The following is a 10,452-nucleotide window of genomic DNA, read 5'->3' as shown; positions in this document are numbered from 1 at the left end:
TGCGGCCCCCGGGCGGGCATCGCCTCAGGGCGGCACCGGCCCGGCCGAGGGCGCGGGAAGGGGCGGCGGTCCCTGCAGCGGCCGGGGGAAGCTCTGGTAGTTCTGCGGTCAGTGAGGGGGAACCCACGCCGAAGGCATCTCCATCTATGGCTTTCTAGGGGGATCGTCCATGGCTTCATACTTTACTTTGCTTTTTAAATAAAATGAGTGTCCCGTCTTCCCGAGCAGATGTTCGGGAGAGCCTAGGAGAGGAAGGGGAGGATGGAAGCATTTGTGTCCCCGGGCTCAGGTCACAGGAGGCAGCAGAGAACGGAACCCAACGCCCCAGACCCCGCACCTGCCACCGCCGGTAAGCGCGGCCAGGACGAGCCCTCCCGCCTGCGGGCGGCTCCCGACGGCCGGAGCTGCCGATGCTGAGGGCACCTGGAGCCTCTCTCCCGGGCAGGAGATGTGGGCATACCCCCGGCCAGGAGCATTTTAAGTGCCCAGCTACAAGCCAGCGGGGGCTTCCAGCTCCTTCGTGCCCAGCTGAGAGCGGCCCTCCGGAGGGAGCCGGGAGAGCACGTCGGGGGCCGGCCCGTGGGGCAGGGGCAGCCCCGCGGAGCCCGCACACCTCCGCAACCAGCGGCGCCGGCCGGCGGCAGGGAAGGAGGGCGGGGAGGAACCCCGCTCGCCCCGTGAAGCGCACACAGCCCCGGTGCCGGTCCGCGGGGCGGGGGGAGGTGGCAGCGGGGGGCTGAGCGGGCGGGGGCCCCGGATGCGTCAGAGATGTGTAAACACCGCCGCGGTGCCCGCTGCTATTTAAGGGGCCCAGGCTGAGTCTCCCCCGACTTCCCTGCTTGGGCACACACGGAACTCACCGCTCCCAACTCGAGTGGGACCTTGGAAAAGCGCAGCGGAAAGGTAGGGAGCATCTGTCACCGTCTTCTGACGGCACCACTGCCGAGGGTGGGGAGGGAAAGGAAATGGGGCTGCCTGGCTCTTACCTGTGCGGCGGCTCGGAGGGCATCCCGCTCTGTGCCGGAGGAAACGCTTCCCGCCGGAGAAGAATTCCGGCAAGAGCGGGCAGCCGGGCGGACCCCAGCGCGGGGTGCGGGATGCGGCGAGCGGCGAGCGGGGCTCCCCTCCGCTGGGAAAGGAACCGGCCAGCAGTGGTGAGATGTTGGCTTTGGAGACTGTAGCAAGGACATGAATACTTAGATGTGTGTGTATACATATATATGTGTGTGTGTAAAAAATACAGGACTCGGGGCATTTGAAGGATTCAATGCACCTTCGATTTCTATGTACCCAAACACAGATGGGTACATCACCAATAACCACACCAGAGTGACATTTCAACTTTCCTCATTCATCTCCTAAGAATGTTTTAAAACCCCCATGTCTTATATACTGTGAATTATTTCAATCTAATGTATGTGTTGGGCAAATAAACTTAATTTTATCCCCTTCTAAAATTAAAAGGTTACGTGTACTGTTGAAGAACTTAAGAGGTTCAAAAAATCTCACATAGCTGAGATAATTCATGGGTATTTATAAGTGAAAATTACTTCCATAGCATGAAGTACTAGGTAGCTTGTTTCTTCTAAGAATTGAGAGTAATTTCTGTTTCCAGGAAAAAATACTATTTCAGCTTATGTGATAAAATGATTTAGTAAACCAACATTGTTTTGCTTAGCACACATTTAAGGAAGCAGTAGAAATCTAAATTCTCTGTTTAATATGAAGAAGACTATTAGGTTGCACTTTATTTCTTCCAGATTTTAACTAATCAGCTTTCACCACTCCTGCTATTAGATCAAGAGCTTTGGGGGACAAATGTTAGATTTTGGGTTTTCTTTCACTGGGACAAGTTTTTGGTTTTTTCTTTTTTGTGTATGATGAGATGAAACCTCTTGAACACTAAAGTTCAAATCAATGAAGGTTGGTAGAATAAGGGCTCTTCATAGAACTTGTCAAAACTGAGTATCTGTAATAACAGCAGGGTTTAGTGCAATAGCAAAATACTGAAATGTTTGAGTCAGAGATGGATTCATGTCCCTTAAGTTTTTATGAAATACAGCTTCCAAATAAAGAAAAGCAAATAAGAATTGAGTAGATCAGGGAGATACAGCGCATACTAGGCTGGAAGAAACAAAATTAATTACCTGTACCTTCCTCTTTATCAAGGGTATTTAGCTATGCACATATGTGTTTTTCAACTTAAGACAGATCCCACAGTCACCTACATTAAAAAAAAAACCAACACAAGCCTGGTTTGCTCGGAATCCAGCATCACTAATGAAGATGGGGCTAGGGACTGCATAAAATGTGGTAAACCTGGCCATGTAACAGCCCACTGTCGCTTTTCTCCCCAGCAATGTACAGCGGGATATGCATCTGCGTGTTCCTTGCTGTGCTCTCGGTGAGCTCCTTCGGACAGCAAGCTCTGGGCTCACACAATGGGAATCCTCTGCCTGCTGAGCTGGAGCAGAGCCTGACAGAACCTCACCGGCACATCCGCGCCCCGTCATCCGCTGGGTCCCTGAAATCCCTGCCACGGCTGGATGGCAGCAGTGACCAAAGAGCCAACATCGGCGCTTTGCTGGCCAAGTATCTCCAGCAAGCCAGAAAAGGTACTGCTTATTGCCTGCTTCTGTGCCAGTGGGAATTCCTGAAGGGGGACTTAGTAGTTGAGATAACCCTGTCATCATCTAACACGAATTCCTAGAGAAGACAGGATTTAGATTTTGTCTGGTTATTTCTGAAGTAGAGAGCATTCCAAATCCTCTTTCCCAAACCCCTCCCAAAAAAAGGATTTATTTGTAGCAGCCTCTGACTGAGAGTCATGTAAAGATAACTGGAGAAAATGTCACCTCCCTGTCAGGTTATAGTCCAGCTTGTATTTTAAACTATTTTCATTGCCTTATTACTATGGTGGTATTTTCAGTACGTTGTATGTCACATAAAGCAATTACGTTTTCATAAAAGTTTTTCATTTAGTTAAAATCCTCACTCCCTCCCTCTTTTAAAGTTAGAAGAGCATGAAAACTTTTCTGAGGATAAATGCAGACCAAATGGCTAGCCTCACGTCAGCCGGAAATACCTGTACCAGGGAAATATTCTGAGTATTGGATTTTTCATGTATTTGTTCCCAGAGGAAATTACAATAGCATGAAAGATTTCAAAACACAGAGCTCACCTTTATTAGTGCAATAATTAAAAGCAATGATAAGTAAAAGCATATTTTCTTCAACATATGTCAATTCCTGGTAGGTTTTTGGTCTCGGGCAGCCTGGGAACACAATCTTGCTGTTACTTAAAACCTCCATGGCACAGTGTAACAAGGACATGAAGAATCAGTAGAGCAATGGGATTACAGGGCATTCTTATAATGAGATTTATTAGTCACTTGAGGAAACAATTGTATTACATAAGAGAAAGAGTAAAGCTATCCCTGTTGACACCTTACAGAATATATTTTACATTGATAGAAAAGTATGCCATCTCTGCTGCCAGTAAAAATGATGGCTCAAAATCATTGGCCACTGAAACTTCTCCAAGAAAACATTTTTCCTTTTGATCTGTCTCATCTCTGTACTGCTCTGTGTCTCAATAGAGTAACACCATGGGCAGCCTAATTGCTGTGGCCTTTTGGCTGCCAGCCTCAGGGAGAGCCACTACAGAAATTTTGTTTACTCATGAAAGGTTCACTCCAGCCTGTGCCCTGTACTACACAGAAAAAAGACATCTAAGAAGGAAACAGGGCTTCAAGGGAAGAGAGTAATTAGGATTAGGATTACCTTGGCATACAGACATTGAGAAACTAAATCACAGCTAGCCCCAGACTGTGCTTAGGATAAAGTTCACTTCATGTAAGTAAGAACTTTCTCCATGTAATGCAGACCATTTAACCCTCCCCTCTTGACAGCTTCCCTGCTGACCTCTATGCTAGGCAAAGCCCTATGCTTATCTATGATGGTGGTCTGCAATTAAGAGATGCCACATGTGTTTTTGTGCATTACATATGCAGCCATACACTCTCCTTTGTGTACTCAGAACACAGCCAAATTAGAAACAACAGAAAAATGAATCACTTTCAATAGTGCCTGAAAGATTTCATCTCATGTCAGCAATTTGCACAATATCCATTAAGGAACTTCTTCTAGCTGTTCATGCAATTTAATGGCAAGATAATTCAGATGTGAAATTCCACAATTCAGTGCTACACTTAAGGCTGTTACTGAATAAGCATGTTATTGCAGGAGTCTGTAAAGCAGAATCCTCATTACCTTTCCCCAGCATAGTCATTGTTGCCCACCCACATGGAAACAGAACATCTCCTTCTAGTTTATGTACCCATTATATTTCCTTAAATATGGGGCTGACATTTCCAAATAGGTTAACCAGAAAAAGCAAAAAAAAAACCCCACCCTTTGGATTTAAGATGTCTTTTTCTGTAAATATTAATATGAGGGACAATTTCCTGCATATGTGTTATTGACATATATAATTAACTCTAAAAAGTGTCTGGAAGCAGATGTTGGGATTCTTGTGATGCGACTAGGCTAGCTGAACTCTCATTTGTAGATGTAATTGCTGGTTACAGGAGAGAAGGTTCATGGGACAAACAGTATTTACTTCATTTAAAACATACATACAGTGTTCCCATCAAAACATATTCTTATTTAATGTGAAGACTCTGGGCAGTACTTCAGAAATCTCTGTAGAACACTCACATCTACTCTATTAGTCACTTCTAACCTGTCTAAACCATAATACTCACTGGAAAATTCCATCTAGGGGGAAAGAGAGTCTGGGCTTTTGTTAGTGTTAGCACTCACCAGTAGTGGTGTTTGCCCTCATGATTAATAGGAAGGCTGGTTTTGTAAAGTATTTCCAGTTAAAACAGTGAGAGAGTTAAGTTCTCTCAAGGGCTTAGGGATTGATGAGAGCCTTGTAGCTGAACTGCTACAACTGTGAATATGTTTGTCATACACTTATTCTGCAATACTCACACGACATCTCTGGTGGGTTGAGGAAAGGTAATTAAGGTGCTCTTAGGAAATTTGTGACCCAAGCTTTCAATTACGTTAGGCTTTCAGCTTGAATCTGGCACCATGCAGAAGAGATGTTGTAGCTCTCAAGCCAGTGACAGGCACATTTAATGTCCCCTAAGGAGTCCTTGACAGGCCAGAGAGTAGTGGCACCAGGGGAGCCTTTACAGCCCACAGGTCACGTCAGGCTCAGAAGCCTGTTAAGCACCAACATCTGAGTGATGGTTCTGTGCTGCCTGAGCCCTGCCTGGTTATTGTGCTAAGGAGCTGTTGTCATTAACTTAATTACACCTTTTGAATTATGAATGTGAACTTCATGGGGTTTGAGCATTTAATGACAGACATTCTATTCTAGAGAAAATTAATTTTTTTGTCATTTTGTTCTAGATAAATGTCTTAAGCATGGCTTTTTTGTGTGTGTATGTGTATCTTCAACTCCCTGCAACCACTAACAAAGCAATGCAGTTGCTTCTTGTTTTACTGGGTCACGTTCATTATAAAGCATTACATGAGGAAGACCTTGAAATATAAAAGCAGAGTCAACAAGGGTTTCTTCAAAACACAAGAAACTGAAAGCAAGGCAATTTTGTAGATTTGGATATATGGTATTTAATTTGGGCTCCTTTTCCTTTTTGATCAATTCAAGTATTCCTCAAGCCTCAGTCTGCATTGAATACTAATATATTAAATCTGTTCCTTCCTCCCTCAAAGCTTAACTCCATCTAATTATTGATAGATATCAAGTTTGTCTGTTTTCAGGGAGTACAGAGAAAAGTCATTTACCTTTCCCTGTATTTTTTAGGTACACTATGTGATGATGTGAAAGCAGAGGATTGCAGTCCATTTTTTAAAGCATAAACTCTCCTGGCAAAGAGTTTGTGTGTCTTTGATGCCTTAAGCAAGGCGTATAGAAAGGATAAAGCAAGATCAGAAATCAGCCTCCAACCCTGCTGTAAAAAGAATTACAAAGGCTTTGGATAAGCAATGAAAAAGGCACTGACATTGTCGAAAGCCCTGTATAATTCCAGCAATAGGTACCTCTGACTGTGAACTCCAGACACAACTCTCTCCATTTCAGGATTATTCCCAAAACCTAGGATTCATAACTCTACCCTGCTTATTACTGAATTTGCACTGTAAGAGCTCCTGTACTTACGTTAATGTCTTTCTAAGCAACACAGGACTGCAGTGTCTCAGGCTTGAGCCTGCTCTCAAGAAGAGTTATTTTGCATCTAGAGCAGCTCTCCCAGTACGAGCAAGCAAACATGGGCCTTTACAGGAATAGTGAGAAATGGTATGGTCTCCTCCTCTCTCTCTCTCTAGTAAAATAGGAGGGAAGAAGGAAAAATCTATCCATATTCCTTCCTGTTAGACAGGAGGAGAATGTTCCTGCAGCAGGAGGTAGAAAATAATCTATTTATATTGCACTGAAAAAATCCAAGGCACTTTCAGAACATTACATGTAAGGCTTCTACTGATGTTTTCCCCAGTGACATGACACTGGTGTTACATGGCTGGTATTAGGTACATTTCAACTATTGCAGACATCTGCTAATGAGCACAAGCCAGATCAGAACACGGGTGAACCCAGAGAATGTGTCCTCTTACTCTCTGCTCTCCCAAATGCTTTTTCCTTAGGTTCCACTGGAAGATTCTCAGTTATGGGAAACAGGGTACAGAGCATTGATCCTACTCACAGGATAAATGACAGAGACTACATGGGCTGGATGGATTTTGGACGCCGCAGTGCTGAAGAATATGAGTATTCTTCGTGAAGAACACCAAATTATAGCAACAAGGAAAAAAAAATCACATTCCCATGTCTCTACAAAAAGAGATAAATCAATTTGTTGTCCTCTTCAAATCAGTGTTTTAAAGTATTTAAAATCATGTATTTGACATAAGTTTGTCTGTAAGACTACACAATGCAATATATACATATGCAGAATTTTCCAGAAAACGTTTTCTTTCTTTTGTGGTTTCTCATACATTAATACTATATTAAAATGATTTCACTTATTGTCCTTGTCCTGTCACTGCATGTTGCTGGGTGTTTTACTATAAAGAGAGGCAGGATAATGCCTTCATTTGGCAATGTAAATATATTCCATAGGTTGAGTAGTCAGACAGATTATCCACTTTTCAGAGAAACCTTGTGTCAGTTCCCATAGCTTTGAACTCTAGGGGACTTGTCCAGGTATAAGCACAGCAGCTCAATACTGCCAGAAAAGACAGCTATTTTCATGGTGACCCTACTTGCAAAGGACTGAGTTAAACACTGAGCCCACATGTTTGCAGTGAATAGCCAGTACTACTAAAACAGTGAAAAAGAGGAATGATACCAACATGTTTCATCTTCCTGGCTTACTTGTTTTATGTTGTGAACTCAATGTGAAAGTTCTGCTGATGGCTGCAAATCACAGAATAAACAGAGCATTCTCTGCTGCGTGGTGAGCCAAGCATTCATTTGGGAGGGGGTGAGGACAGGTTCCTGAACAGAGCAGAAGGTGATCCTGAGAGGGAGACGTATTGGAGCAGTCTAGTCACAGTATCCTGAAAGGAAAGGGGTGGCTCCCAAGTATCACAGAGGCTGTCTGAGTTGGCTATTGCCCACCAATGTGAAGAGGAGGAGGGAGGTTCTGCCCAGCTCTCACCTGGCTCAGAGCAGGGCAGAGGGCCCCAAGTTCAGAGCTGGGCAGTGATCCCAGCTTGTGCAAAACCAGCACCCTGCAGATTCTGCAGTCATTCCCATCTGCCTGTGGGCAGGCTGAAAAAAATGTGTTTTACTTGCATTTTGTTCCTCCACCACGGGTAACCAACCTCCCTGAAGCTCCTGGGTCTCCTTCAGCAGCTGGATCTCCCATCTAAGGAATGCCCTAAATTGTAAAGGAGGTGATTTTTGCATTGCATAATTCACAGAGTTTCTCCCTAACGTGTGCACTATGACAAAAAGGAAAATATTTGTCACACACAGGAAAGCAGGTGCTTGCCAAAGGAAAGAGGCAGCAATTTCTACAGCAGTTAACAGGCAAACACAAAGCATAGAAAACAATACATAGAAAATAGTTGCACTAAACCAAAATTCTACCAAAACCAAGAAGACTGGGAAACAAACCAAAACGGTTGTGCCAAGGGTTGAGCACAAAAACACTTTGAGGAGCTGTTCCCAGCTAGGGGAGCAAACAGCACTGCAGAATCTGCAGTGAAAGGGAGACTTCAGTAAACAGTAACGGGGAGTTTTCTTCTCTAGTAACACCAAATACCTTTTTTTTTTTTTTTTTTGTGGATCTCATCTAGAAAACATGGAAATGTTTTTCGGCTTTTCTTCCTCTCAAGCTTCTCCCAGTCAACCAGTTTCCAAGCCACCTAGTCTGGCTTTTTTTAGGTTCCTTTCTAAGCATAATGAATCCCAAATCACCTGAATTCTCTCCTTGGTTTTGGTTATTGCTCACAGCAAGAGAGTCCAAAGTGCCCATTTTTCCCAAAACTTTCAAACAAGAGATTAAAACCAATTAATATATTTTTTTTTAAACTGAGGGAAATACAAATAAATCTAAAAATGCATATATTTAAACATTTCCCACCAAAGTGATGTTTCTTTAAAACTACTTGGGAGAAAACTCAGTTTCTGTTTTGCTATCTTTTAAATTAATGTCAGGAACATTCAAGAAATATTTTTAAATGTTTTCATCCCTGGCTTACACTGATGAAGGATGTAATACTGTAATATTGCGGGGGGGCTGGGAGTGGGTGATGTCACAAATCAAGCCTTACTATTGCAGAATGCTGTCAATTAGGAAAAACCCCAACCTTTTGTTTGTCTCCTTTGTCTCATTTCCTACAGGCAGATGGATGGAGAGACAAAGATGTTCTTTCCCCTTCCTCTCTTCTGAAGGTCTCTGAAGATGTCTCTGAAAGCACACAGCCCTCAGTGCAGTCAGCCGGTGGGTTTGGCAGCTTTTCTACGCCACTCCCCCAGGACAGGGGCATCTTTGCCTGACACACAAAAATGATTTCACCACCTGACTGACACGAGTTGAGTGTTAAGAGTAAAGAAGTATGGGGGCAACTGCAGTAGTTATGAAGAGGGACTGTGACTCTGGGATACAGTGCTGTTCCTCAAGGCAAAGGGGAGCAGGCTGTTAGCAGCTGGCTATAAGCAGCTCAGCAACATTATCCTCATCATAAAAATGTCCATCACCTGCTCCTCTGGGAACAGAAGAAATTCCCCAGGTGGGAAAGGGTTGTAAAGGCTGCTGAGACACCGTTCAGCTCCCAGGTGACCTGGAGGTGCTAATTTGAGCTAAACAGGGGAGCCAGCAAACCTGGGAAAGTCATTCAGCCCTGGTTGGTACAACCCTTATCCTGTGGCATTAGTGAAGCCACTCTCTAGGTTGCTCTGTTTTAACCCAAGGGAAACAGCAGCCTCAGAGACGGAGGCCCTGCAGCTGGGTAGGAGCTCCTTGCATCCAGCAAAGATTTTGGGCTGAGAAGTGCCCCACAGATTCCAGCACACCCAGCAGTGCATTGGCACAACCTCCTGGTGCTGTCTGGGATGTGAGACTCCTGGCACTGCCAACTCTCTTGACATTTAATTCAGCTTTATCCAAATTCATCTTTATGAAAGCATGTGCATAGGTGCTAAATTTACACTGGCAAAACAGCAAATCAATACCTTCTTGCATTTAAAGGCTGTTTATTTTCTCCGTGAGCTTTATTCAGTTAGTTCTGTTCCAGCTTTATTATTTCAAAACAGGTGCTGGGCAAATCTCTGTGAATGGAGCAGCTTACTGCAAACTCCACATAAATTATTTGGGAAAAGCTTGTGGTTCTGCTTGTGCAGAGCTGTGCATACAGCAGCTGTGCAAAGAGGGTGGAAACAGCAAGTGCTCCTTGTCGGAATGAGGGGAAACCTAAGCAAGAGAGAGGGAGCACCCATGCCTGGGGATGGGGCAGCTCTGCCTGGGAGCTGGGGCAGCATGTGAGGGAAACCTCAGCTACACCAATGCGCCTGACCCTGAACAGTCTCATCTCCCCTGGTATTTCATGCAGGAGCACATGTGGATCCTACTCTCCTCTCCTCAGCTTTGATGCATCCCCAGCTGCTTCATCCTTGCTGCGTGTGGGCTGGCAACATGCCCCAGCCAGATGTTCCCAGCTGCAGCCCAGCTGTGCATATTTCAGCAAGCCTGACAGCAGACCAGGCACTTCCCTCTCCGAGGCTTGAGCAGAGGAATTTGCAAGTCAAACAAGGTGAACCTTTCAATGTCCCAGCAGAGCAGTAAAAGGCTTCCCTGTGTGTTCAATTTTTGTATCCCCTAAGTTCATTAAAATTCCCTTAAAGAAAGGAAAAAACTGCCTGTGTGCTTGTTAAAGCTTTAATCATCTCAAAGTACCTGTGTCAATTGAACAGCAA

The 10,452-nt window shown here is 44.5% G+C and overlaps 1 protein-coding gene across 1 annotated transcript; it reads left to right on the top strand.

Annotated features, from left to right (window-relative positions):
- Positions 1 to 801: 801 nt before the first annotated feature.
- Positions 802 to 7,482, top strand: CCK (cholecystokinin). The gene is made up of 3 exons (XM_008633883.2): positions 802 to 903; positions 2,358 to 2,615; positions 6,675 to 7,482. The coding sequence occupies exons 2-3, from the start codon at positions 2,360 to 2,362 to the stop codon at positions 6,809 to 6,811; spliced, it is 393 nt and encodes a 130-aa protein (XP_008632105.1). The 5' UTR covers positions 802 to 903; positions 2,358 to 2,359; the 3' UTR covers positions 6,812 to 7,482.
- The last annotated feature ends 2,970 nt before the right edge of the window (positions 7,483 to 10,452 follow it).

Source organism: Corvus brachyrhynchos, unplaced genomic scaffold, assembly GCF_000691975.1.
Source record: "Corvus brachyrhynchos isolate BGI_N302 unplaced genomic scaffold, ASM69197v1 scaffold94, whole genome shotgun sequence".
NCBI lineage: Eukaryota > Metazoa > Chordata > Aves > Passeriformes > Corvidae > Corvus > Corvus brachyrhynchos.
The sequence above is the reverse complement of the archived record's forward strand: the minus strand, read 5'-3'. Positions and strand labels throughout refer to the sequence as shown.